Genomic DNA, 26,939 nt, shown 5'->3' on the forward strand with positions numbered 1-26,939 from the left:
TTTCAATCCAATACTCCAACTCCGTCTGGTGGTTATTGATGTACTCTTGACTGTCTTCGTGGAGCTTCACCCGACTACGATATTAACTTTCCACTCCGTGACCATCTGAGTTACAAAGTATACTCTACCAAATCATTTTACACGCGTTCAATCGCAAGTTTTACAATGACAGAATCAAGCCTCGATCAATTTCCTTTGCCTCAAAAGTCTAAAGTCTACTCGCGATGGAAGTGACTGTTTGGGTTTATACGCAGAAGGCACACTCCTGCTCTCGCGACGAAAGTTTTCTATGGAAGGAAGGCAGTTTGCATTTATTTCTCGGTCCAAACACAAAACTTAATCAGTCATTCAGAGATTCTAACTTTTTAACAAGTATAAAAAAGCATCGTCTCCTCGACTACTCTCATCATCCTTTCGATATTGTTCCATCACGAGTTACAACGCTACTACGAGAAGCATACAACCACGACGGAGACGATCACAAAAAATAACACACGCAATACCTCCCAGTTATCTGCCACAATGCCCGTCTACCACACAAACCCCTTCATCGAAAGCCTAAGTCTCATGCCCCGCCACACCGACGACGTTCTCAAAAGCACAAACCCCAGCCCAGACACAACACTCAAGATCGTCGCAGCAGTATGGGCAGTGGGATGGATCATGTTTGGCATCATAAGCGTTGTTAGTCTCAACGCGCGCGGAAGAGCTGGCAAGTGGGTGCCGGAGTGGTATCTCGACTCTGATGGGACAAAATGGGCCAAGCTGAGCGTCGCGGCGTGGTGGACGTTCGTGGTGCTGTTTTGGCCGCTGATTTGGATCGTTTACCTTGTTGGGATTACGTGGAGGGCTATTAAGAGGGGGTATGGGAATTGGAAGCTTAGAAATATGGATTTCCAGAGTCCTGAAGGTGGTAGTGATGTTTGAGGAAGAGAGTGGCTTTGGTGTTGAGGGTATTTTATTTGGTCATTATGTTTTGGCTACAGTGCTTGATGCATTCGTTTTCAATACCAAGCAAGTTTTCTGTTACTGGGATTATTTGGATATTTGTTTCAGTTGTGTTGAGATATGATATTTGTTGAATGAGTCCTTGATGTGCTCCCTACCTTAGCTGATAAGGTAGGGTTAGTAGTGTCTTTATCCACCCCAGATTTAGTGAGAAACAAGCATCGTCAAACCCTGTATGGAGTATGGCGGCTGAGCGGAAAAACCCTTGTTCCCACCTCCTTCTAGCTGACTCTAGCTCCTTGTTTCTCTGTCAAGGCAGCGTCAATCTCGAAGCTTTCTATTTTCCCCGTTGACCCTCTATTGTTGTCCTTCTTTTCCCCAATAGATGGAATCAAAAAGTTGATTAGTCTTTTTTTCGTATCACAATTGCTTTTTTTTTGTGGATACCAAACAACAACAACTTGTCCCTGTCCTGTCCTGTCCTGTCCTACGGCGCGTGCGTGCATCTAGACCTTCGGACCAACGAACCAACGATATCACGACGCATCATTAGGAAACTCAAATCTTCGTGTTGGTAAATAAAAGCTCGACAACAACAAAACACGCGTAGAGACACAGCATATGAACACGACACAGAAAGTCAAATCATAACAAATACGCTGCCGCTATCGGCGGTCGTCCTCTAGCCGCTCGCTGTCTACGGCTCAGCTGTTGACGCGACTTGTTCCTTCAATTTCCACGATTCCATCTGACGATCTAGCTATGGGTTCTCCTGTTGAATCTGATCAGCCTGTGAGGCCGCCCCAAGGCGATACAATCTTTGTCAAGCATCCTCGTCTTGATCCGTCCACGCAGCCTGCGACTCCGCAAGAGATTGGCCCCCAAGATCCAGTCCAGGAAACATTACCCTCGACCGAAATCCCCAACTCGCCCATCGATCCAAACGAATCCTTTACCACGCAGGTCAACGAGGACCGACCGCACGTCACCGTCATTCCTTCGTCTCTGACACCGCCGCCTTCGACACAAGTTACCATCAGCCACAATGCCAGCCAGCCTGGCCCGTCCAAACGGAAGTTCTCTGCGTCCCAGCAGTCGACCCTCTGCTCTCCGCCAGCTACCATCCGCAACATCATCCGCGACCGCTCCGCCACGTCGGATTTTCTCCCTCCCGCCCCGCAGCAGGTCCTCGAAGCGTCCGCAGACGAACTCCGCGTCATGGTCCAGAACGCTCTCGCAGAACAACAAAAGCTAAAGACGGAGGCTGCCCACTTCAAGCTGCAGTACAACCTCATGGCTCTCCAGGCCGACGACGACGCTAAGCGTGCAGCTGTGGAACACGAGATGATGCGTCGCGAGGTGGAAGCGCTCCGTAATGCGGAGCACACACGACAGGCGAGGAAGGAGCTGGATTCGGCGTCCGAGTCACTGCAGGCAAAGTACCTCCAGATGAAGGCCTGGTACGAGGGCACGCTGCAGGACCAGGACATCCTCCAGCGTCGTCTCAAGACAGCCAAAAAGGTCATCAAGCAGAGGGAGGATGAGTACAACACCCTCGCCGAGGAGCGGGACATGTTGTTGAACAGAATACGGGAGAACAGAGAGCACATGCAGATGCTCTGCAGCCCTGGAGGTATATTTCACGCCCTAGCACCCAAACAGAGAGGCGTTGTTGTTCCGAGCTCACAGGGACAGCGTGGCTCTCAGCAGCAAGCTTCCAGAACACAGGTACACAATAGACAAGGCGCGCATGGCCTCTCGGCTTTGTTGCAGGCTATGAGCCAGGACAAGGATAACAACAGCGCGCCTTCAACGCCGATGCATTCTCACCGCCCCCCTACAAGACACGTCGGAAAGCATAGTCGAAATGCACAGTCCTTGTCTTCTTTGCCTACAACGCCTATGAGCAGACCAGCAGGACCACATGTTGGACTTTTACCATCGGTTGATCTTGTACCTCAAACGGAGCCTCAACGATATACACAGCGACAATTTATTCCTACGACACCCAAATCGGAACGCCAGCGACGTAGGAGTCGGGAGAGTACCATTTCGGTAGACGACAATGAAGAGCTCGCTAGACAAGCGCTCGAGACTGTCGCTGCAGCTCAATCATTCACATCACAAACATCGCAGTCACGAAACCGCAATGGCCAGGGTGAAGTCTACGACAGCCAAGCTAGTCAGGCCGCAGCAGAAATGCTACGGCGCGACCCGCGACAAAGCTTCGAGGTGGCAGATGCGCGCAAGATGCCAGGTGCAGTGGAAAAGTCTGTTCGTATGCAGGAGAGGCTATTGTCTCATCACCACAACGGAGACGGTGACAAGCGCAAGTTTAACGGGGATTATAATTCTGAAGAAGCACACCGTGATGATGAGAGTCCAGCCAAAAAGTCTAGAGTGGTCGAGCCATTGACGGATAGTCAGAAGAAGTTTGGGTTGGGGATTCAGTACAGAGAGTGAGCATGCATGCGGAGTTTGGTCACCATACGATATTCACGACGGGACATAGGGTACTGGGGCGTTATTACAGCATGTTAAGGGAAAGATTGTATTCTTATATAAATGCATGGACTAGACTTGGTTTGAAGGCATGAAAATGACAAGCTAAAGTTTGTTTTAAAATGATATAAACTGCCTTAGTACCTGGGTGTAAGAGGCATATGTGTTCCAACATTCTCCGAAGACTTCAATTGCCGTAACATATTACTTTCGTTCCGGACTCTTACCCGACAACGCTACTGTCAACAGCCGACCTCAAAGCCGATCCGGCCCACGATCCACTCTCAGTGGGGAAGCCATCCGGAATTCGACCGGGGAGAGAGGCCATCAATAAGTTGGGTAAGTAAATACCCGGCCACTTCAACTCATCTCATTCTCTCTCTCATCTTGAATATTTATCCTCCTTCTCTCTCTTATCAATCTGTCACAATCCCTATACAAACACATATCTCATTCTTGATACCCTCTATCTCTCTACCCCAGATAATCCTCACTAGCTTCATTCACAATGTCGGCCCGCCTCCACAAAGGACTGTCAAGCGTCCTCGCCAAATCCCCTTCCGACACTGTCATTCTTTCGTCTGTTCGCACTCCCATCTGCCGCTCTTATAAGGGCCAATTGAAGGATGCATACCCCGAGGAGCTTCTCGCCAGTGTTCTCAAGGCCACCCTAAAGGCTCACCCCGAAGCACCCGTCGACGATGTCGCCGTCGGCGTTGTCCTCTCGGAACTCGGCGGCTCTAAAGCAGCACGCATGGCTCTTAACCACGTCGGTTTCAAGAACACTACCAGTTTGTACACCGTCAACCGCGCATGCTCAAGTTCTCTCCAAGCCATTGCTGCCGTGTCAGGTCAGATCCAGACTGGTATGATTGACTCTGGTATCGCGGCGGGTATGGAGAGCATGACGAGGAATTACGGATCCAGAGCTATCCCCGTGGATGTATGGCCTGAACTCAAGGAATCTGAGAATCATCACGCGCGCGATTGTATCATGCCTATGGGTTTGACGTCCGAGAATGTTGCTAGTCGGTATAATGTGTCGAGAGCGGATCAGGATGCCATGGCTGTTGAGTCTCACCGACGAGCTGCGCGTGCACGAAGCGAGGGCCGCTTTGCGGAGGAGATTGTTCCCGTTGAGACGCGGTTCCAGGAGGTTGATAAGCAGGGTAACAAGGTCGGCGAGGAGAAGCGCATCACTGTTACTGCGGACGACGGTATTCGCGAGGGTGTCACCATTGAGGCACTTACCAAGCTCAAGCCTGCATTCAAAGCAGACGGAACTTCAACAGCCGGCAACTCAAGTCAAGTATCCGACGGCGCGGCAGCTACATTTCTCATGCGCCGAAGCACCGCCACCGCTCTAGGTCTACAGGACCAAATCATCGGTAAATTCGTCTCAGCAGTAACAGTAGGCTGCGATCCCGACGAGATGGGCATTGGCCCCGCACTCGCGATCCCCAAGCTTTTGGATCAAGTCGGTTTGAAGAACGAGGATGTTTCGCGGTGGGAGATCAACGAGGCGTTTGCGAGCCAGGCGCTGCACTGCGTGAGGGCGCTGGGGCTGGAAGATGCGTGGGCGAAGGAAAAGGTGAACCCTGATGGAGGAGCTATTGCTCTTGGACATCCGCTTGGTGCTACGGGTGCGAGAATGACGAGTACGCTTTTGCATGGGTTGAAGAGGGATGGGGGTGAGGTTGGTGTTGTGAGTATGTGTGTTGGTACGGGGATGGGTATGGCTGGTATGTTTGTGCGGGAGTAGATAAGGACATATACCTTGGGATAAAATAGAAGATTTAAGCTGTTTAATTAAAGGAATGTCTATTTAGTTTGAGTGCTATGTGAATGTGTGTATGTATGTTGATCTTGTGATGGTAAAGATGAGTGTTATGTCCGAGATATTGAGGTGTCATAAACCAACCAGTGTCGATACAGTATCTGATAAGCTTATCATTCTGAGACATGGGGAAATATGTGGTACAATCTTTATCGTACGTATTGGTATCATTATTCTTGAGGATGTCAAGGGAGAATGGCCCATGATGGGTTTATCTGTAAGTGTGACGATTGCAGATCTCTGCCGAACTAAGCTGGACTGATTGCTTAACGTGTAAGTTGTGATGGTTTTCGCTCTCATTCATCATGATATAAAACTCCCAACAAATCCTTTTCCATACAACACCTTGTTCTGTTCCTCATGTCATCCTGTAAAATCCCTTCATCTGAACCCCTGCAGGGTAATCAACGTGGCGCACTGAGGCTTGCAGAACAAAGGCAGGGCAACCAACAACTGGAATGCGTGCAATATTATTTGGAGGTGTTGTATCTACTGTAAACCTTTTTCACCGCTCTATCTCCCTTGAAGAGTTTCGCTACCCATTAACCCGCCATCAATAACAATTCCAGCCCTGTCTTATGAACCCCAGTGAACGCCCGCAAAGTAAAAATAACAGACCATTGTCTATGCGACTTCGATATCGATAATGTTTGACTTGTAAGAACCCGTTAGAGTCCCGTTGATGGGCGTTCCCTCTTCCAGTTCGCTGAAATCGATGCCCTCCTTTTCTCGTGGCCACACAGCAGTCCAAGTACCCTTTAGTTGAACCGTCGCACTCTCAAAGACCCTGTCCATGGGAACCACTGGCTCCTGTAGCGTAGATTCCCAAATAGCCGTTTGTCCAGGTCCAATCTCAACCAGGGCGTCTTCCATGGGTGGCCACAGTCTGTCATTCTCAATCTCCAGAATCTCCAAAGGTGAGCTGTCGCCCTTGGAGGTGATGTACAGCGTGCCTAGTTGAATCGCCAAAGCATCCAGTGGAGAACCATAGTTGAGAATAGTGACGGGATGGTCATTGTTGTTTGTCACTGCTGTGCGCATGAGGACTGGGTTCTTTTCCTCTTGTCTGATGACTACGTCGAGATTGCGTAGCACCAAAGGCGTTGTGAATGATGAGGCTACTGATGAGACTGATTCTGAGGGTGTGAAGACGGCGATGAAGATTATGGCTGCTGTCACGCCTAGAAATAGTCGTAGAAATGGAGATGCCATGTTTTTTGTGAGATGAATGTAATATGTGTGTTGTACAGTGTTGAATTGAGTGATGAGAAAGAACAAGGGATTGTTTCAGTCACCGTATAATAGCAGATAATGAAGGAACGAACGATGTGAAAGTAGAGATTAAGGTTAAATATGTTTCCATCAAAATAACTTCAAAAACGGGCCCCAAGGGAGAAGAGAAAGAATGCAACGGTAGTCAAGGTAAGGTACGAGGGGTGGAAATGGCTTCAGGGGTATCTGCAAGGCATTTAATTCATTTCACCTCACGTGAATTTTTGCTGCGCCGCTTGACTGGGATTCCTCCCTTGAAGGATGAGCTGAACTGTTGTTGTTATATTACCCATTGCATATTAGACCAGCCAGACTATCGGGTACTAGAAGGGGACAGGTTCCTCAACGGGTCTGCGCTATTAAAGTTAACGATTGATAGTTTATCGAACTGCGCTTTGATCAATTGGTACCCTTTGCGTGGGGAGCTGAAGTTGAGGTGACAGGACACAGACAGCGACAGGGGTCTGTATATTTGCATTTGGAAAAGCAATTCATTAACAAGACGAGGTCGCGTGGCCCAATGGCAAGGCGTCTGACTACGAATCAGAAGATTCTGGGTTCGATCCCCAGCGTGATCAGTTTTTTGCCGTATTGACATATTGTGTCTTTTTATCTTGCTCATTGAGTCAAGTCCTTCTTTTTTTTATTCATCCGATTCGTTTTTGATCTGATATTCTTGGGGATCATAGGATATCCTGTACTGTTGGTGGATGGACCCGTGTATCAGAGAACTCAACTTTCTAGGCGCAACACACATGAGGCAATCGTCTGGCAGCGGCTCAACTAAATCACCAATTATGTATGCTTCACCAAATACCTGAAAAGAACCTCAATTTCACCTCTTCAATCGTATGTAGGTTCTTTTTCTTCTTCAAAAATATGCTTTCTGGATGATTCCTTCTCGACCCTCAACCGTCGTCAGGCCATCATCCAAACCACCTCATGGCGACGCACTTCTCATCCACCATTGATCGATATGCAACTGCGATAATCTACCTAAATCTTTATTAAAACTCTTCATCTTTCTTGGCAGGTTCTCAGATATAGCGAGCCACCGTACGCACAGATGATGGCGTGATCAGTAAACGCTCAGCATGGCCTCAGCTCTACCACTGTCAGATGACTTGCAGCGAAGGAGGCCTCTGCACTGACTATCATTGCAGTACCAGTACACAATTGTGGTTCTGTAATTGTGTCTATTGCATCTTCACCTTATATGAAACACGAACAACCGAATAGGTGCAGTTGCTCGAGCTATGACTGCAAAGACAGTGGCAACACCAAGGACCACCCCTTCGTCAGTCTACACAGGAGATCGAATTGTATCCCGAATCCCATTCGTAAAGTCCTGAGCATGTGCCGTTCCTCTATGTGGGTTCGATCAAGACTCGAACATCAGTCTTGGATACGTTGAACAGATCGGACTCTTGGACTCGGGTCTGGTCAAACCGGAAACTTTCTTCGATACCAAACTGCCCGATTATACTCGCACATCGTGAAGAACATTGTTACGGTACAAGGCCATGTGACATACAAGAAGGAGTTGTACTGCAGGCGATCGAGGGACTCGGGAGAAGAATACCATGGAGTTACAGACGAGCCATAAAATTTATGAACCAGAGGAGATGACAAACTCGAGGATTGCGTTACTTAATCTCATGAGTTGAGTCAAGTCAACGTATGATTCAGGTCAAGACGTTTACATGCACATCGACAATGGCGCGCGGTGTTCACAGCGTTCCGCAAATGTGGGATAAATTGAACAATCACCGGAAGATATCTATCAATTTGATACAGCCCCCGGAATTTATATCGCTGTACTCCGTACGGATACAATATAAATACCGACGCCAGCATCCACGTACCTGCACAAACAAGCATCAGGGGATCAGGCAGCTTGGCTGACATGAGCACAAGAGACAAACAATTTAAGCAATCCATGACAAGTAATACTGGCATTTAGGCAATTATTCTTGTCCATCCAAGCTTACGACTTCAAGGCTTTCGTCCCATAGTCTCGACCATCAATTCGCCTAGACCTACAAAGTACACCTAGCGGCGATGCCAAGCAGATAGCCTTCAATTCCCTTGCAAACCTTGCCATCTTAAGACGATCTGCTAATATCTTCAAGAACAATTACCCGATCTAATTTCGCAACGTTTGTCGTCAACAGACATGTTCTTTTGTTCTTGGTGGGGTCACGCCCTCATCCTTGTGACGATGCTACAATCTGTGTTTCGGAGAGGTGAGACAGGCGATTTGGCATGACGCCCGGACCGGCACTTGATCCTTTACAATTTAATTATTTTTGATCTAGAGATAGACGGATCATCAATAAATGGGATAAATGTTGAATATCTCAGTAATCTGAATCCATGAGTCTACAAGTATGTAGGTATTATGAGGAAGGCTGAGTTTTAATATACTCATTGTCCCCTAAGAATCGGAGAATTAATGCCATGTTAATATCGCCAAGGACCTTCATCTGTGTCAAACAAATTGAGCAACCATAACGCCCCGAAACGAATCCTTGATACTACCCACGGTTCACTTTCCGGCTCAAGCCTTAAGATCGCAATCGTCCCATGTCCCTGTCCCCAGAACCACCTTTTCCCCCAAGGGCTGAAACTACAGACTCATTTATAAGTACTCTTCTATATCTCGCAATGCTTTACAATCCCTATTCTCTCACAGCTGCTCCGTCGTTTATTTTAATTTCCATTCATTCGTTTTATCTTCTTTTTCTCTCATTAATTTATTTACACTCTTTTTGTTAGTTCGATCTGGTCTATCGTTCATTATGAAGTGGCTTGCTGCTGGTTTTGCTTTCGCCTCTTTGGCTGCTGCTGTGCCCCTGACTGGCGGGCGCGCTCCTACACCTTTAAACGTCGAGCTTGAGCTGCAGGGCAACTCGAAAGTCAAGGCTGTCGTTACGAATAATGGTAGTCGAAACTTGAAGCTTCTCAAACTGGGGACATTTCTTGATGAAGCTCCTGTTGAGAGGGCTCAGGTTTACTCTGCTAGCGATTTTAGTGCTACTGCTGGTAAGACTCTCAGGGGCGTTGGGTCCGATGATGTTGGGTGGTAAATCGAGTAGGCTAGGTGGACGCCGTAGTATCAAGTTGATCACGGCATCGAATATCCAGACACCTACCAGGAAATACTCCAAAATACTACCCAATATCATCTACTCACCCCTCACTGCCAGGTTCAATACTGAACATATACTAACACCAAAACAGTAAAACAGCCTGTCCCCTTTGACGGCGTCTACCTATCTATTGACACCTCTTTGCTTGACGACACCTCCTTCGAAACTATTCCTGCTGGCGGATCTTACGAAACGAGTTTTGACATTGCCGAATTTCACGACCTTTCCGCTGGCGGCAAGTTCAGCGTCCTATCATCTGGCGTCCTATCCTACGCCGAGGAAAATACGACAGAGCTGGTGGGCTCCATACCATTCTACTCCAACCAAATCGATGCCGAAGTCGACGGCACCCAGGCCTTTTCCGTCCGCACCTCTTTCCACAGCAAGCGCGCGCAGGTCCAGAGCGACTGCAACGGTGATAGGTTTGCAGTGACCCAAGCAGCTCTGGCGCAATGCGTTAGCCAAGCCGCGGCCGCGCAGCAAGCAGCCGCCAACGGGCCCGCTGACAAGATGGACGAGTACTTTAAGAGATCCGACGCGGCGACGCGAGCTACGGTGGCCGACGTGTTCGCCAAGATCACGGCGGCGTGCGGGACCATCGATTCCGGGGAGATGCGCTACTACTGCAGCGACGTGTACGGCGCGTGCAAGAATGGTGTTCTCGCGTATACTGTTCCCAACGGCAACTACATGTCATACTGTGACCTGTACTTTGACCGGTTGCCGGCCACAACGACGAATTGTCATGGGCAGGATAAGGGTAATACCAACTTGCATGAGATGACACATTTGAACCAGATCAAGGGCACGTCGGATTTCGGTGGTTACGGATACAGTTTTCTGAGAAGTTTGACGGCTGAGCAGAACATCAATCATGCTGACACGTACGCTCTGTTTGCGCAGGCTGTCTCGATGAGTTGTTGATTGGGGTCATGGTTCTTTTGTAATATTTGATACACAATGAATAATTGACTGGATCACATACCATGAGCCCGATCGAGGTTATTAAGTGCCGTGAGGTGATATTGACAATCCCCGATTAGCCATACAATGCTTTGATCAGTCGTAAATCCACTCCTGAACAAAGAAAAGTTTAGACACTCGTAAGTGGACTCGTGCTGAAAGATGAAGCAAGGGTATCCTCGCGACTGCAGCGTAGGCGAGTATTTCGGCCAACAACTGAGACAAATGGACCGTGAGGAAGCGCTACCATGGGACGGCCATTATTATATCAAAAGGTGGAACAGAGTCAATAAACTGAGTTGGCATCGCGTGCAGAACAGTTGGAGCTAATAGTGGGTGGACCAAGGCACAAGAAGGGTAGGGCAAGCTGAACAGGGGTTCCCCCCATCGCGGTCGTCGGAAGATTAAGAAGATCGAGACTCCAGAAGGATGGGAAGATCAGGTACCAAACAGAGAAAGAGGTTAATACCCAATCTATCTACAGTATAGAGTTAATATCGGATCCAGCCGAAGCATTCACGATGATCACTGGGGACTTTGACTGCTTCCATTACAGGTTTCACGTGTTGAAAGGTCTGATTGGCTCGGAGATTGGAGGTTTTAGTGGACACGAGTGCGACGTCATCGTACAGAAAACATTCCCCCTCCTTGTAACCAAGAGGTCCTTGCTTGCTTTTAGCACTGCAACTTTGATGTTCAAGGATGAATCTGGTCAGACGAGTAAGAGTTTAGAGAGAAGCACTTTAACAAGTTTGTTATTTGGTTGCTGAAATGTAGATGTCAGCGAGTCTGGTTCACCGACTGGTTGCACAGACATTATGACGGTTGTTGATGGTGGATGGTACAATCTCAGTTGCTTTTTGTGAGCTGACAGGCAACAAGATTTGGAAATCCCAAAGACAAAGAGACGGCCTGTTCCGTTGGACACTACCAATAGAAACAAAGCACGGCAAAGACGACGGTCGAACTGTGTCGAATTAGCCTCATTCAGGGGAAGACCCTGCAGGCTGAGAAACAGAAACTTTGTCCATTGTCAAGTTTGTGTAGAAATCATCATGGAGAAATGATTGATGGAGATGCCATTTTTAGAACGGCAACTTTGTGGTTCCGCTGGCCCACGTGAGGATCATCGTCTTGGTGAATGCTACTTAACATACCATTTAATCATCCTTTTTTTCCTGTTAAAAGTATGAATTTTACAGATTTTTTATCAGCTATAACCTCCAGTATCAATAATCCCAGTCCCTGCATTTTATCAGGTGCCATAACCGGCTTTTGGCTGCCGGCCCACTTGGTTTGTGCTTTGGGCGTCGAGGCCTTTTTGGTGGTGGTGGTGGGCTGAGGAGAGTTTCTTTGTGTACAGTACGTAACGTTTCAAAGCCCGTCGAGTCCTCCAGTCGAGTCTTGTGTCTGTCTGCTGGTGTCATGTCGCACTCTACCTATCAGCTGTCTTTTCTCTGTCTCAGCAATTATCAAGGGTCCATCTCCTTCTCATCACAGGGCGTCATCACCTGAACGGACAAGCAACAGAACCTTCAAGGCTCTTCCTGTCCCCTCTATCCCCTGCAACTCCAGCGGTAGTGGTAGTCACAAGCCGCTAGCATGTCGAGTGGTCCACTAAGCCTCGTTCGGCCCTGGAAATGGAATGTCTCGTCTCGACAAGCGGGGTTATGTCTTGACCTGTTAACGTCATCGGCCATGGCTCTCTCTACGACACTCACCCTCCATCTTGGCTCGTCCAATCCTTGTCGAGCTCTCTCCCACTCTTCTCATCAAGTCACTTATCCCGCCCACCCTCCAGTACATTTCCTCTCTTTCTTCTCTTTATCAACCTCTCTACTCGATACCCTTTCGACAACGACGCTTTCAACACCGGCTGACGACTAGCCTTATATACGTTTCGGTCTGCTCTTGGCAGCCACACTCACAAAGAACATAACAACATCATAATGGCCGAACGCTGGGATCGCGATCGCTTCGAGCGCATGTCCCGAGGCCGCCCCGACGATGATGCAGCCTCGTACACTCGCAGCACTCGACCTCGCGACCATTCAGATGAGCGATATGACCGTCGACCTGGCCGCGGTTACTATGAAGAAGACAACATGAGCAGAGATCGTCGCTATCCAGATGACCCTCGATATCCTCCTCAGCTTCAGCGAGAGCGAGAGAGAGAGCGAGAGGCTCCTCCTCCTTGGGCTCGCCGAACTGATGTCCTAGAGAGAGAACGAGAGCGAGACTACCCTCGCCGTGAATCTCCTCCTCGTCGACCTGGCTTCCTCCGCAGACAATCATCTCTTGACACTTATGACCGCCGACCCAAATTCTTCGAACACCGTGAGGAATACCCGGCTCCCGCTCGCCGCGAAGACGTTCGTCCTCGAGATCCTCGAGAAGATTACAGAGCTCCTCCTTATCAGCCTATTCCTCTTCCCAAGAGCCGAGGACTCCCACCGCCTAGAAGATACAACGACGAGCATTACGATGACATCAAGGTCGCCGAGCCCGACTTTTACGGCGATGAGGATTACCGATCCATGCCTGAGCGTGTTCGTGAGAGAGAGTACACTCGATCCCGCAAGAGCCGCGGTCGTGGCCGTGACCGTAGTCGCGAATCGCGCTCAACTCGAACTCGTTCCGTTCGAAGCAGCTCCTACTCTTCCGGATCTTCCAGCCGTTCTTCCAGCAGCAGCGGAGGTACTACAGTAAGAAGCGAGTATCCCAAGAAGGGCAAGACTCGCATTCCAGCCAAGCTTGTTTCCAAGCGAGCTCTTATCGATCTTGGATATCCATTCTTTGAAGAGGTTTGTCAAAAGCGTCTATTGTTCTTTCAGCGACTAACATGGGTTAGGGCCACACAATCATTGTTCAAAAAGCTCTTGGCCAAGACAACATCGATGAGCTACTTAAAGTCAGCGAGGACTACAAGAAGGGTAAGTTTTTCGTGTATTTATCATGAAATCGACTAACGCCATTACAGTCGAGGCTGAAATTGCTGCTTCTCGAGAACCCAAGGCACCCACAGCTGCTCTGCCTGCACCCCCAGAGACAGTGAGGGAGCCTACTCCTGAGCCACCACCAGCAAAGACCCCTCCTCCACCTCCTCCTGTTCAGGAACCACCTACGCCTATGCCTCCCGTCCAGGCAACTCCAGCTCCTCCTCCCGTTCAACATGTACCTCAGCCTATGCCAATGCCTACTCCGGCACCACCGCCAGTTTACTATCAGCCTCCTCCTCCTCACATGGCTCAGCCAGTGCCTCCTCCCGCCTTTTATCAACCGGGACCTCCTCCGATGGGCGGACCCCCAATGGGCGGCCCTCCTATGGGTGGTCCTCCAATGGGAGGTCCTCCTCAGCAATCTGTGTATGACTACGAGGAAACCGTCATTCGAGACGTATCGCCATCTCGAACCACGACTAGCATGTCCAGCTATGACTCTTACTACCGTGATAGTTATCATCACCACCACCACGCCCCCACCGAGGAGCTTGTTGTTCGGGCCCGCTCGAGATCTCGAAACGGCAAGGACATTCGAAAGGAGATCAAGGCTCTCGAGCGAGAGCTGGCACACCGACCCAGAGGCCGCTCCACCGGCGGTGAGCTCGTTCGCGCTGAGCGCTTGCCCGATGGCCAGCTGGTCATCAGGGAAGAACGTGTCGAAAAGGAAGTTCTGCACCGTAAACCTCCTCGCATCGAGAAGGACAAGAAAGGTAGGATGGCCATTAGCGTACCTAAGTACCGTTAGAGGTGCGCCTTTTTGTTTCTACTTATTGAGAACGTGTGGCTGACTCGGCTACACAGGACCTCCTCCAAAGCTCATGCGGGCCATGTTTGCTACTCTCACTTGAACGGGCTGTCGTATACGAGACGAGCCTGTAGCGATTACGAAATTGGGAAAAGAAGGAAACGAAGCGCCTTGATGGCTAATGAGCGGGCAACCGAATTTGTCTTGGGTAGTATACGTTGGATATATAACGGATTTTCTTGGTGTATATTTTATTCTGGAAAGACTTAGACAAGTTTGGGAGGGTATGGGAATCTTTGATGGAAACATCTATATTATTAACGAATTTACGATATTATAATGGTTGAGCATTGGGTGTTGTGATTGATGATGAGAGTGAACGTTGGGGGAGCTTGAGCCCTGTCTCAAATACAGAAGATGACAGCGGAAATATTGTCAAGATATGGCTTTATTCTAGGTCGTTTTATCTCCTTGCAGCAGTCAAGTGTCTCGGCCGTGATGTTTTGGACTTCTCGCCCGGCTAGATCCACAGATCGGGGTGCAGGGCCGGAGGTTCATCCCTTTGAAGAGTAGCCGACTCGCTGGTAAACTAACACTTGAGTACCTCGGAGAAGGAGAGCCGATCGTTCAATCTGTCGAGCGCAATGATATACAGTCATTAAATGCAGTCCTGGGAAGCTAGGCCTACTGACATTTGACAGCTTACTGTTCATCTCCTGTACTCTCTCAGCCGTTGAAGGTAACTACTAAGGGATTTACTCAATAGTTTGTCCATCGCACTAGTTATATTTATTAAAGTATATCTAATGATCACCGCTCTAAATACTCTGTTCAGATATGCTTAAATCTATGAAGATCATCAAGTTCCTGCGTCTTGGCGAATACCTTTAACGACCAAGTCACATGGCATCACCTTGTTTCTATCCCGTGACTCTCTTGCGACCTTACCTCATAAAGACGCAATAATCATCTCAAAGGACCTTCTCTATTCGTGTCGCGTGGTTCATGGTTTCGCACACAACATCCTCGAGGTGACGTCACATGCACATTATCATTTCTGAGTCCGTCTGACGACGTCACGACTCTAAACCCAGGAACAAGATTTCTTCTTTATTGTCTAAGAAAGAGGCTGACGTTTAAAAAGGAGCCAAGACCAACTGTTTTTCTTCTTCTCTAACCACAACTTCTTGCCCCTAATCACAACCTTTTGTCCCTAAACTTAACAACTCAACTCCTTCAAAATGGCTGTCACTAGTGCTATTAACGACCTCTTCGCCTCCATCTACGAGCTTCTCGCTTCGGTCTTCAACACCGTCTACGCCATCATTCATTCTATCTTTTCGGCGGTTCTGGGCTTTGTTCAGGGGCTTTTCAACCTTATTGGTGATGTCGTCTCTGGGCTTGTGGACGTCACTGGTGGTGTTGGCAAGTTTGTAGCCAGTGAGTATTCTCCCTTGTCTTGTTTATTTATTTAGGTTTGGGAAGAGAATACTAATATGGAATGTAGGCAATGCTGCTATTCTGGCTGTCGGTGCTCTGGGTGCTTTTGCGTATGTGAGATACACTGCGCAGGGAAAACAGATTGCGAACAAGAAGACTCAGTAGATACCTCTCGCTGTTTGATGGATGAAGCAGACCTAGGTTAATCGAGAATTAATTACATCTTATTAATGTATTATTTGTGTTAAACCGTGAGCTACTATAGCGCGATATTCATTATATTTACAGTGGCTTCTTTAGATCTACATCTCTGGTTCAACAGTTTGCATGCGGCTCCATCACAAGGTTACTTAGCTCTGCAAATCCCATTGCTGGGTCATATGCTAAGCTTTTGTTAGTTGGTTCATGTGCGCCGCGTGCCTGCGGTAAGACGTTGACTCTAACGGTAGACTACTGTAAGTAAGTCATTTGACTCCACCGAAATAGAAGAATGGGTTCAAGATGAAGCGCTGAGCTATTTAATGGTTCTGTAATCTGGTATTCACTTGATCTCCCTGCAGCTTTGAGAGGTGTTGAGCTGTGTCATTTGTGGCCTTGCTAAACTCAACCATTGTTGTCTCTACTCATGTCTAGGGTATCACTGCCAAGGTCATCATCTTGTCTCGTATTGAGATCGGTACGTCAATTATATCCTGTTATTTCCGTCCCGTCCTGGATAATGATAGCTCTGCGCCCAAAACCCAATATTGTCTCATGAAGGCGCTTAATAGTCTCGATAGCGCATGAATAGTGCAAATGGGTGCAACTGTTTGAGATTGTCCCCCTTGCTTGCTTTTTGGAAGATGCCCACATAATAGTAATCTCATCTCATCTCACTCATTGGGGGCTAAAAGTCGGGAGGGTTGCGGGCCGTTAGTAGTGTAACTGTTGGACCAAAGCATGCAACTCCAACAACTCTCTTCATCGGTATATACTATAATATACTCGACACACCGTCTCAATTTTCATGATCAAAGACGCATTGTTCACGAGGTTGTATTCGCGTATTGACAGTTTTCTTGGACAAGGCGTTATTGTGATGATCCTTCAGCTCATTAATTAGATTGACAAGGATCCTGAATCCTTCCGGCAGCCACAGCCACATGTCTCGTCGCAGTCTGCCAACTCCCCTCAAATATCTTTAGAATCTTCTGACTATTATTGCGTTAGGCGCCATGTCACAGGTGGCAGGATAGCTCAAACTCAGAGCAAAACTCAACTCTTCTGCACACAGACCCAACACTCTCGCAGCCCTATCGACCAGACCGTCAAATAACCGAGAACTGGAGACCCTGCAACCCCTGCAACAGTTGAATCACTACCCTGTCTATTCCCAGTCAAGATATCGTACGGTATATAATCTCATTGGCCCCAGTCCATGTCCGAATACCCTACCAGGGCGGAGAGAGCGGCGCAGCGGTAACAGGATGCAGGGATTGTATCACTGGTGCTTACTCTTTTGACGAGACCGAGGAAGGATTGTTCTGTCGTGTGTTGTTTTCCGTAGGAGTTGGAGTTGAGTAGATAAACTAAAATCTCTCCGCCGCCCCTGAGGCCCTCTTCTTTTTCCTCAGCTTTTATTTTCCCCCAACTTCAGACTAACGAATTCACACGCGAGTCTATCTATACGAGCCTTTATCGATACATTGAACGAGTCTGTATTGGTACCCTGAGCGAGTCTCTTTCGGCCCACAACAAACATGGCGAGCTGCTTCGGTGAAGACAAGAACCAGGTCCTCGACCAGTTCCCATGCGACCCCAGCGGCAAAGTAAAGAGCTGCTGTTCTCGTGGAGACAGTTGTGCCAGTAACGGTCTCTGTGTTACCTCAAATAAGGATGCTTTGTCTCCGTACTTCATCAACTCTTGTACGGAGGAGAACTGGGACGACCCAACCTGTATCAGGGAATGTCAAGGCAACGGCAACGGAGTTTCACCCTGTGGAGCAGGCAAATTTTGCTGCTATGGATTCGGCGGCTGCGACTGCAATAATTCGACACAAGTTTTCACCCTGGACCCCGTCAAAGTTATCACAACTATCCCTTCAGACGCGACAAGAGTCGTGGAGGACACATCGACCGCCAGCGAGGCCCCAACTGAAACAGGCAGCTCGACACGGTCTACAGTTACACACACAAGCACATCTGCCGCTGAGACGTCGTCCTCAAGCAGCGGGGGAAGCAGCAACGCGTTGCCCATCGGTCTAGGCGTGGGCATCGGAGCAGGCGTTGTGCTAATCGGACTCGGAGTCGGATTCTGGCTATGGCGACGAAAGAAGAGCCGTGCCGCCAAACCAGCTGCGGTTCAAGACGATTATATGGTCAAGCCTCCTATGGAAAACCACAATAGCCCGAATTACGGCCACTACCAACCCGTGAAGCCCGTTGAGATGAGCGCGAACGCGGACCGGGTTGAACTACCATAAGAGAGAAGGGGAGTGTCAAATATGACTGTTCTGTATATAGATATTTATTTACTTCGACATTTCAATACTAGCGATATACCCATTGATGGTCTTTGTTGTCTCAGGACATGTCGGGAATAAGAGAGTTTGTTCGCTTCACTGAGGTTTTATCTGGTCAGTCTCCGATTGGAAGATATTTCTCGGCAATTTCCACTTTTGGAAGGGTTGTCTAAGCCTTGCCGCTTAGCCACGATGTTTAAAGTTCAACGGTTGATGGACATAACCTTAATAACGAGGGGATACTAAACATAGGCTTGATGGGGAGTGGATGCTCAGTTATTGACCTGACTTCTCAATCATGCGAAATGAACTTCTGATGAGCCATAGCCATGTTGATACTGCAGTCTTGTCATCGGCAAAGTTTGCCCGATCTCTTGTTGTCCCTGTATTGAGTGGGTTGAACGCATGGACAATTACCAGGTACCAGTTTACAAACATTGAATCCTTCAAGAGTGTAACATGTCACTTCCAACTGAATAGTTGGTGGTTCTAGGAGTGGTTTGGGGTTGGAAGCCCAAAGTTCTACGACCAGCCTTTACTTTACTATACCTCAACGACATTGATCATACCTCATCTAAAACGTAACCTGTCTCGGCAGCAGAAAGCATGAGACTGATTCAAGGTAAAGAAACTAAATCACAGAAGAGTAGGCCTAAGGTGGCATAAGATGGCAAAAGTATTTTGTCTCTTAGGCAAGCAGAGTCGATACACTGGAACCTCGGGGTCCGCCGCCAGGACTTAGAAGGGCTCATCAAAACCTACGTGTCGTTAGAACAAGAGAACAATCTTCAGCTTGAGCACATTGAGTTTTACTATCCTTGATTTGCTTTGGAAGATTGTATTCGGTTTGCAATCACAAGTTAGGTGCTTGCCCATCGGAACATGGCTGTTGTCACCATCTCAAGCACATATCCGAGAAAGCAAGGAAGACAAACTGCGTACCAACTTGCAAATCGCAGAACAACAAGCGAAGGAAAACCTGAATGCAATGGACTGATTTCGAGGAGTGACAAATATTGCCGATGTTGGTGCGCGCCAAGCAGATTGTCAGCAGTCCATCGACCTGGAAAACGCAAGACAACAGGCAAAGATAGACTGTGATTCACTGCGCAGCTATCAGGCAGTAACAACGATTTATCTACTTTGGCTCGTCTATATAAAGTCAACTCCTCCTTCTTCATTTCTTTTTTTCTCTTCTCCTTCACCCACCCAGGTTTCTCTCCCTGCTTCACTTCTCCTATATATTAGCCCCCTAGGCTATCGCCCGATTTGAGATGACTGATCCTGACTACCTACCCTACCTCTATCCTACAATCGCGCTGCGTCGCTGTCATGATTAAAATATTAGTCCCCTAACGCATTCTCTGGCTACTATATACCTCCTACCAATATACTCGCGCTTGACATTGCCGGTAAGCCATCTACAAACGTCGTTGGATGAGTCTAAGATCTTCTTGAAGCAGTTCTACTCAAGCTGGCAACGACAGCGTCCATCGACCAGCTTTTGCTGACAGAGGTTCCTGGTTTACCATGGCCCCCTGGCAACCACGCACGAATCCGCACAACATGCACCGTCAACCGGGACTGGAAGTTCGATCACAACAACGCAAATGTTCCGCCGGTATAGAAAGGAAAGACTCATCCCAGTTTCCTGGTCAACGGACGTCTTCCACTGATCGAAGATGAGGAGGATCATGTGTTCTACCTCGAGAACACTAGTATTACATTGGTGGTAATGAGGATCAAAAGCATCTCTCTCCTCTATCGTGAGTCACTGTTATCCCATTGCCATACCTCAAACTAACCCATGTAGGCGTTCTACAACGATTCCAACACACTATCTACACTCCTGATGGGCTTTGACAAAGGCTTGACAAGCTTCCAGACCCGAAGTCCGGCAACACGATTGGTTACCTTGTTTTCGAAGTAATGAACGACCATAACCGCCACCTTCATGCTTGGTTGGGGTGCCTAAGCTAGGCCACTGGTGACGAAATAGGAGAGGACAAATGTGACACATGTATGTATCTCGGTGGCCCACATCACTTTCTGCTATACCACTATACTATAAATCTAGAAAAGTTCTGTACGGTTTCTGGTGTGAAGAAGCCTTTTTCTGAGAAGTTTCTTTTGACGGCGGAGGAAGAGCTATAGGACGATAGTGATGTCGAGGATTATGACTTCGAGTGATGGGTTGATATCAGTATTCACAACATGGATTGGAGCACTGTATGAGAAAGCTTCTAGATTTGTAGTTAAATTGAAGCATAATAATGGTAATAATAATAACAATTACATTAAATAACGTATTTAAGCGACGGTTCAATTGTTACCTGTCATGGGTCTTTTGCTCCTTCCTCCCTTCTAGAGTTGATGTCCATCTCACTGGGCAGGCGCACCTTCCTCAAGATGCAGACACGATACCCAGGGCTTACGTAGCAGTATGTGATCATGTCTCGTCCCATTGTAGGACAGTGAAGCCATCCATCCACATTGCCAATCACCACGTATGTCCAATGCTACTATTCTTCATATTACCTTCCCATGGTAACTGCACTAATTTCTATTTAGCATTATGTCGGTCCCATGCTTAGTTGAGAACGATGCGTTAGCAGATTGGGCGGCCTGGGACGAGAGTCTCGGTTGGGTCATGGAGGACCCTGATCCAGTAATGGATCAACCTCCCACCGAGACTCCTGCCTCGCCAAAGCCCACGAGTAAGTATTGAATCATCGATTGGTAGCTCCGTTGCGGTTCTATGTTAGTGCATTAGGCTGATAGATGTCCAACAGTCACGGAGCTCAAGGCCACTATCGACGCCAGAGTTCGGCTGGCGGCTGAGCCCATCTCCCGTGCTCGGAGGTTGACTGGACGTTGGAGAGGACGACTGTGTCGTGTTGTGGGCATCGGCTGTTATGGCCTGGAAATCCTATGTTGGGCTAAACTCCAAAGACACCTCCGAAGCAAGCCGCATTTGGTAAGCCATATATATCGTTCTTACCTATCTACCTACCTAGCCAAAGTTGATAGTCTCTAACTATGAGATCTAGCGCCATGAAGAGGCACTCGCTGCCGCGCGGGTTGAGACGGCGCAACAGGTAGCGGTGGTGGAGGATGGAGGACTCCCTGCAGAAAGAGCCATGAATTCCGCGCATTCTGCAGTTGGGGATGGGGATGAGGAGGCTCTTCCTAAGCAAAATGTCCACGGTTACGCTCAGATGCGGTGATCCCGGACCCCGATTCGGAGGGGACCACTCCCGGAGCCGGTATCCAAACGGGCCGGAGATCGGATCTCCAAGATCATCAGGGCTAGGTAAGTGGAAAGGGAGCTCTTCTAACAATTCTTTTTATCTTATACTAATTCGATAACCACAACAGTCTACTATCGCCTCCAACGCCCCCGCATTCCTTGTTCTCTCGCATATTTTGGAGCCACTCTTCTCGATGCCTACTTCAACCAGAACGGCAAAAGCTATTATTGAAGTTCACCGGGATGCATGAGAGCACAGCTGCGGAAAACAGAACCTCTGGTGACTGGGTCACAGGACTGATGGTCTAGAAAGACGAATAAAACCCATTGGAGCACCATCTCACCTTCAACTACCGACACGTTAATGGAGACATGCCAGTGTGCGTTCCCACACTTCTTGCTCTGTGCCATGATTCTGAGGTCTGGTCTCTACCATTGAGCTACACACGACTGTAGCCAATATCTCAGTCAGGAGGCCTCCTCGCCAAACCGCGTGTTATATAACATGCAAAGTTACGGCGCAGATTTGACCTAGGCTTGGTGCATTGCGACAGTGAATCACTCTGGCCGAGCTTCTAGATCCACGATAGATCTCGAAGCATAGCCTTTTCGCAAAATACAATTACAGGGCCCATTAAACAAAGTGTCCAAGCGAAGGTTAAATTTCTACCCAATATTGACGACATCGTTCCACTCTTACTTGCCAGTATAAGGTACAGGGCATCTTGATCGGCTATTTCCATTTTGGGAGTATGGACTGACTGCCTGGGAAGCGAACGATCAAAACATTTACTATTAATTTTCGGCTATGTGTGAATACGACGAGCAGCTCCGCTACGAAGGCTGAGTTTCGAGACAGCTTCAACAACTGCAGCCCGCTGTATTCTCTAGAAATGGAAGACCTTTCAACATAGGTACTCAGAGGCGACTGAAATGACATCTGCGATTCAACACGCCAAGTACCCAAGGCCAGGAGGATCTTGAGTCGAGATGGTAAGGGGACAAAAATGAGAATCTCGCATTGACCGGGATCCCAGCCTTTGCGAATCACCACAAATTGACCACGACTTACAGCTCAGCCTGCATAACAATTACAGACAGTGATTGTAGTCCACGCGACAAGCCGTGCATGTTTGATCATGCTATTCCTTTAGCCTGTAGAAACATCGATTCTACGCCCCAAGAGGCAGTGCTGGCCAGATCAACAAGGGTACCCTTGTTCAAGTCGCAGTATGGCCATTACCTCATTGGTTCACCATTCAACATTGATCCTTGGCTGTAAGTCTTGTTGGCGAATTTCCATTTCTCAAATGAGTCTTGAGATGGTCAACTCTTGATGGAATAGGAAGTTCTGATATAGACAGCTTTAAGATATAAGGCTTCATGACGCTCGATTCTTCGTTTCAGTCTCTCCATTCACATCCATCCCACGAAGCATCTCGACTACCGCTCCTCCACATACACTCTTCCTTGGGCAAGCTACTGGAAGAGTCATCGGAATTTACAAGTTCAAATACACACACAATGATGAATATCCTCGATAAAGTGGCCCTCGCCCACGTGGTGATGGTCGCTGTGGGCTCCTACATCCCCTCGCTATACCTCTTCTTCAGCTCCCTCTGCACAGTACGGAGTCAAAAGGACCCTGTGAGAACAGCGTTCACATATGCCAAATATGCTCTCTTAATATTCTCTGCGTGAGTCTAATACCAATACAAAACATCAAGTGGTTTTGCTGACAACCCCCAAGACATGCCTTCTTCGACATTGGCAACTACATCACGTTTCTTATCTTCAGCCTTACGTACAGCTACATAGACCCTGAAGATGAGGACTTTGACTGGGGAAGATATGCCAGTATGATGGAGGCTCTTGGGATCTGTACCCCCGTCTTCCGAATGGTTGCCAAGCTGAGCGATGTGGTTACCGATATTCTTATCGCAATCATTCTTCTTCGTCTGAGTACCGCAATCCTCACACTCTACTCCGGCAGTGCTGCGGGCAAGAAGCTTCGGCATGTCTCTTACGCCGCTGCGTTTGCAATGAGCGCTCTGGCTCTGGCTTTCTTTGGTCTTCTGATTCGCTCCATATTCGATATTAGGTACGGCGACATTGATATCGGAGCCGATTGCTATGAGAAGGGCCTTAAGGTTGAACTTGCTACCAGGGTCTTGATCTTTGTGATATCCCTTGCCGTTTTCGTCAAGGCTGTCATGGTCAAGAAGCAGGCAAAGGCTGACAAGAATCTTACTTGGGTACGTTTATCTACCAACCTATAGAATGCGACATATATTGACACCACATCACAGGCTTCTACTATGCTCGTCGTCGCTTCCGTTGTCTGGATCCTGCACACAAGTTTCGCCATGGCGTCTATGGCTGCTTGGGAAAACTTTGGCAACTACTGGTCCGCGCCCCGTGTCGAGTACAAGCTCTACTTCCATATACTTGAAGTCGTTTTCGGGATCTGGCCGCAGTTTGTAACCCTGGTCTTGGTCTATATTATGGGTCGCGCCAAAGCCAACGGGATCTGGTCTAAACAACAGAACTCTTCGAAGCAGGATGAGGAGGGCAAGTAGACTCGGCGGTTGCTGTTCCTGGGGTGTCAGGGTATGGTGTATAATATCAGATACCTTGGAAGTACGATTGATGGATTGATTCAGTTTAGCGATAGCATGATCATGACGTGGGAGGGTGGTTCCAATGCAAGAGCTGCATGAGAGCGTACAGAATTTGTCATATATATTTTCATTTATTCTTATACCCAATAGACGGTATCTCTTATTCCGGTGCATCTGCTATATCACTTCAAGAAGTTGCGCCAAAACCCAATAGTCAACTATATCCTTTAGTCATGCCTTCTATTCTAACGCATCTATGACTTTCTATACCGCAACCCACGCTCATCTAGTCAACATCCGAAAACTCTGCAGGTGCAACGAAAGGCCCGGCCTCGCCCATTGTACCGGCGACATATCTACCACAATCAGCACAAGTAATTCACGATAATGATGCAAGACTTACTTGGTATGGCTTCCCCGCGCAGCAAGCTGTCCCTTGCTATTGGTGAACGTCACCTGTGTATAAGCAAGTGTCTTTCCAATCTTGTCCAGAATAGCAGTTCCCTTGAGAAGATCACCAGGACGGCCTCCGGGACTCAGATAGGTCACTGTCGAGTCAGCAGGGTTGCTTGCCAAGAGAGAAAAGGGCGCGTACCGTTCAAGTCAGTTGAGACACCTGTGGAGAAGCGACCTGTTGAAGCGACTGCGAGTGAACCACCGAGATCAACGAGACTGGCGAGGGTGCCGCCGTGGATAGTCTGAAGTCGGTTCTGGTGGGTAGGTAAGCGGAGTTGACAGTATACTAGGTGCTGGGAGACCAACTGTATGTTGTTTTTGAATGTCTACTTCAAAGTCTACCCTGCCTTCTGTGGCACTGACGACACGGAACTGGAGTACTGTTAAAGTCATTGGGGAAAGTTGGATGGGATTTGACATACATGCTTTCCGAGGAGTCTGCAGAGTGAGGAAGATTAGTTGTGGGATGTCGGGGCCTCGTTAGGGGACGTACGTTGGCTCAAGACCCGAGTCTTTCATGAATGAGCGCACGACCTGAACAGGTACTTGTTAGTGAACAATTCTTCCTGATGCACGTATTGCAGATGTGACTGAGACGAACCGCTTTGGTGAACTGAGTGGGATTGAGTTTCTTGGCCATTTTTGTGAGTTTGGTAGGTAATGGTTGAAGTGTCGTCTTGTCAAAGCGCGACTTGAGATATTGATCGGGAGGTGAAGCTTGAGTGCCTGTACTACCAAGGTACAGTAGCCGAGAGCCGGGGTAAACTCCCCGCGAACCCGATCCGGCCCCACATGGAGACTGACGTAATCAGATTTATTACTCAAGAGCTCATTTAGAAGACATCACCTACTACAAACTCACCAACACTGTGAAGTATTCACTTAATATATGGTCGGATACTGTAACAGCTCAATTATTATGAGGTCGCAGTCAATAGATTGCACTTCTATGTCTCTAACACTATGTGGGAGTACCCCCGATCAAGTGTCTCCCCCAATTGCTACTAACAAATCACCGAGATGCGAAAAAGACAAGGGCATTCTTACTGATCTATTGCAGATATACTCCATATGCGGTCTATCAATTCTTCCAATTAACTCCAATACTCCCAGCTATCATTATACATCTCAAATCATCCCAATCACTATCAATCAACCTTGAAGCTCTTGCGGCGTTCCAGGAATCTTTGCACTCCGTCCATTGTAAACTCCAGTCATCCCATTATAACTATCAAGTTCCTGCGGCGTCCAAGGAATCTTGGCACCAGATTGCTCATACATTTTATTCGTCGCAGGGTATGAAGGAGGTGGGTTTTGCTTTTTGGACCGTCTTCTAAGGAAGAGCCAGGTGGACAGACCAGCGATAATGGTAGCGATTGGTATACCGACGCCAAGGCCGATCTTGACTCCTTGACTGTTGTCGGCATCTTCATCTTCAGTGTCAGCTTCCTCTGTTGCAGTCGTGGTTGGTTCGGAAGTTGTAGTCGAGTATTCGGTTGAGAATGTCGACACGGTTGACGACGTCGAGAATGTTGATGATATCTCTGAAGTCGTCGAGGTTGAGTTATCCTCTATGCTACCATCCGAGTTGAGAAACACACCGCGGCCTCCAACGCAGCATCCCGAGTCGTAGTCACAGCAGTAGCTCCCATCATCACATTGCTCAACTCGAGGGAAACGGTTATTTGTTTCTTCTGTCGTGACAGGTTAGTAACGATAGATCTATCGGCGAATAGGTTTAACTTACCTTTTATACAGATAGCCGCACACTTCTTCCTATCATACGGTGCCACAGCACAGGGTCCTCTGACGAACTGGTTCTTGGCTTGTCCTTTTCTCTGGCAGAGACGGTTCGGCATACATGTTGCGTCTGGGCCACAACAGGCGGAAGAGCCAGGGCACTTATGATTATCTTTCCATTGCATACCATTAACGCCCCAGCATATGCCCTCTTGAGCGATGACTTGGGGCAGCAAGAGGATGGTTATACTGAAGATGTGACTTAGTTGCATTTCGGAGATGGTTACGAGGTTGAAGAAACGGGGAATGATGTACTCGGCCCCTGAGAGGGAGGGACTTGGGTTTTAGGGACTGGCTACAAGACCTGTAGGGCTGCGGCGGCTCATGGCTACTAATTATGGACTGTGTTGGCTTGGTTGCATCTTTCTGGGATGATCTGATTGTTGAAATGGATGGTCTCTATGGGATTGTCTTCAGTTGTTACAGGTTTAGAATGCAGGACATTTCTCT

The 26,939-nt window shown here is 48.2% G+C and overlaps 12 protein-coding genes across 12 annotated transcripts, besides 1 other annotated feature; 9 read left to right on the top strand and 3 right to left on the bottom strand.

Annotated features, from left to right (window-relative positions):
• Window positions 1–522: 522 nt before the first annotated feature.
• FPSE_09522 (uncharacterized protein) lies at window positions 523–927 on the top strand (the record flags this gene model as incomplete). The annotated part of the gene is made up of 1 exon (XM_009262639.1): window positions 523–927. The coding sequence occupies one exon, from the start codon at window positions 523–525 to the stop codon at window positions 925–927; it is 405 nt and encodes a 134-aa protein (XP_009260914.1).
• Window positions 928–1,414: 487 nt separating this feature from the next.
• Window positions 1,415–1,437: a microsatellite.
• A 273-nt stretch (window positions 1,438–1,710) lies between these two features.
• On the top strand, window positions 1,711–3,411 carry FPSE_09521 (uncharacterized protein; the record flags this gene model as incomplete). The annotated part of the gene is made up of 1 exon (XM_009262638.1): window positions 1,711–3,411. The coding sequence occupies one exon, from the start codon at window positions 1,711–1,713 to the stop codon at window positions 3,409–3,411; it is 1,701 nt and encodes a 566-aa protein (XP_009260913.1).
• Window positions 3,412–3,958: 547 nt separating this feature from the next.
• Window positions 3,959–5,212, top strand: FPSE_09520 (uncharacterized protein; the record flags this gene model as incomplete). Its single annotated transcript, XM_009262637.1, has 1 exon — window positions 3,959–5,212. One exon carries the CDS (start codon window positions 3,959–3,961, stop codon window positions 5,210–5,212), a length of 1,254 nt encoding a protein of 417 aa, XP_009260912.1.
• A 699-nt stretch (window positions 5,213–5,911) lies between these two features.
• On the bottom strand, window positions 5,912–6,499 carry FPSE_09519 (uncharacterized protein; the record flags this gene model as incomplete). The annotated part of the gene is made up of 1 exon (XM_009262636.1): window positions 5,912–6,499. The coding sequence occupies one exon, from the start codon at window positions 6,497–6,499 to the stop codon at window positions 5,912–5,914; it is 588 nt and encodes a 195-aa protein (XP_009260911.1).
• Window positions 6,500–9,360: 2,861 nt separating this feature from the next.
• Window positions 9,361–10,635, top strand: FPSE_09518 (uncharacterized protein; the record flags this gene model as incomplete). The annotated part of the gene is made up of 2 exons (XM_009262635.1): window positions 9,361–9,604; window positions 9,803–10,635. The coding sequence occupies 2 exons, from the start codon at window positions 9,361–9,363 to the stop codon at window positions 10,633–10,635; spliced, it is 1,077 nt and encodes a 358-aa protein (XP_009260910.1).
• A 1,988-nt stretch (window positions 10,636–12,623) lies between these two features.
• Window positions 12,624–14,524, top strand: FPSE_09517 (uncharacterized protein; the record flags this gene model as incomplete). Its single annotated transcript, XM_009262634.1, has 4 exons — window positions 12,624–13,478; window positions 13,526–13,607; window positions 13,655–14,386; window positions 14,478–14,524. The coding sequence occupies 4 exons, from the start codon at window positions 12,624–12,626 to the stop codon at window positions 14,522–14,524; spliced, it is 1,716 nt and encodes a 571-aa protein (XP_009260909.1).
• A 1,138-nt stretch (window positions 14,525–15,662) lies between these two features.
• Window positions 15,663–16,026, top strand: FPSE_09516 (uncharacterized protein; the record flags this gene model as incomplete). The annotated part of the gene is made up of 2 exons (XM_009262633.1): window positions 15,663–15,861; window positions 15,929–16,026. The coding sequence occupies 2 exons, from the start codon at window positions 15,663–15,665 to the stop codon at window positions 16,024–16,026; spliced, it is 297 nt and encodes a 98-aa protein (XP_009260908.1).
• A 1,574-nt stretch (window positions 16,027–17,600) lies between these two features.
• On the top strand, window positions 17,601–18,323 carry FPSE_09515 (uncharacterized protein; the record flags this gene model as incomplete). Its single annotated transcript, XM_009262632.1, has 1 exon — window positions 17,601–18,323. The coding sequence occupies one exon, from the start codon at window positions 17,601–17,603 to the stop codon at window positions 18,321–18,323; it is 723 nt and encodes a 240-aa protein (XP_009260907.1).
• A 2,614-nt stretch (window positions 18,324–20,937) lies between these two features.
• FPSE_09514 (uncharacterized protein) lies at window positions 20,938–21,589 on the top strand (the record flags this gene model as incomplete). Its single annotated transcript, XM_009262631.1, has 3 exons — window positions 20,938–21,079; window positions 21,155–21,339; window positions 21,413–21,589. The coding sequence occupies 3 exons, from the start codon at window positions 20,938–20,940 to the stop codon at window positions 21,587–21,589; spliced, it is 504 nt and encodes a 167-aa protein (XP_009260906.1).
• Window positions 21,590–23,136: 1,547 nt separating this feature from the next.
• Window positions 23,137–24,191, top strand: FPSE_09513 (uncharacterized protein; the record flags this gene model as incomplete). The annotated part of the gene is made up of 3 exons (XM_009262630.1): window positions 23,137–23,309; window positions 23,363–23,867; window positions 23,922–24,191. The coding sequence occupies 3 exons, from the start codon at window positions 23,137–23,139 to the stop codon at window positions 24,189–24,191; spliced, it is 948 nt and encodes a 315-aa protein (XP_009260905.1).
• Window positions 24,192–24,519: 328 nt separating this feature from the next.
• FPSE_09512 (uncharacterized protein) lies at window positions 24,520–25,329 on the bottom strand (the record flags this gene model as incomplete). Its single annotated transcript, XM_009262629.1, has 7 exons — window positions 24,520–24,589; window positions 24,637–24,781; window positions 24,829–24,943; window positions 24,996–25,061; window positions 25,112–25,127; window positions 25,183–25,223; window positions 25,291–25,329. The coding sequence occupies 7 exons, from the start codon at window positions 25,327–25,329 to the stop codon at window positions 24,520–24,522; spliced, it is 492 nt and encodes a 163-aa protein (XP_009260904.1).
• Window positions 25,330–25,841: 512 nt separating this feature from the next.
• Window positions 25,842–26,701, bottom strand: FPSE_09511 (uncharacterized protein; the record flags this gene model as incomplete). The annotated part of the gene is made up of 2 exons (XM_009262628.1): window positions 25,842–26,383; window positions 26,437–26,701. 2 exons carry the CDS (start codon window positions 26,699–26,701, stop codon window positions 25,842–25,844), a joined length of 807 nt encoding a protein of 268 aa, XP_009260903.1.
• Between the last annotated feature and the right edge of the window lie 238 nt (window positions 26,702–26,939).

This window comes from Fusarium pseudograminearum, chromosome 2 (genome assembly GCF_000303195.2).
Source record: "Fusarium pseudograminearum CS3096 chromosome 2, whole genome shotgun sequence".
Classification (NCBI taxonomy): Eukaryota; Fungi; Ascomycota; class Sordariomycetes; order Hypocreales; family Nectriaceae; genus Fusarium; species Fusarium pseudograminearum.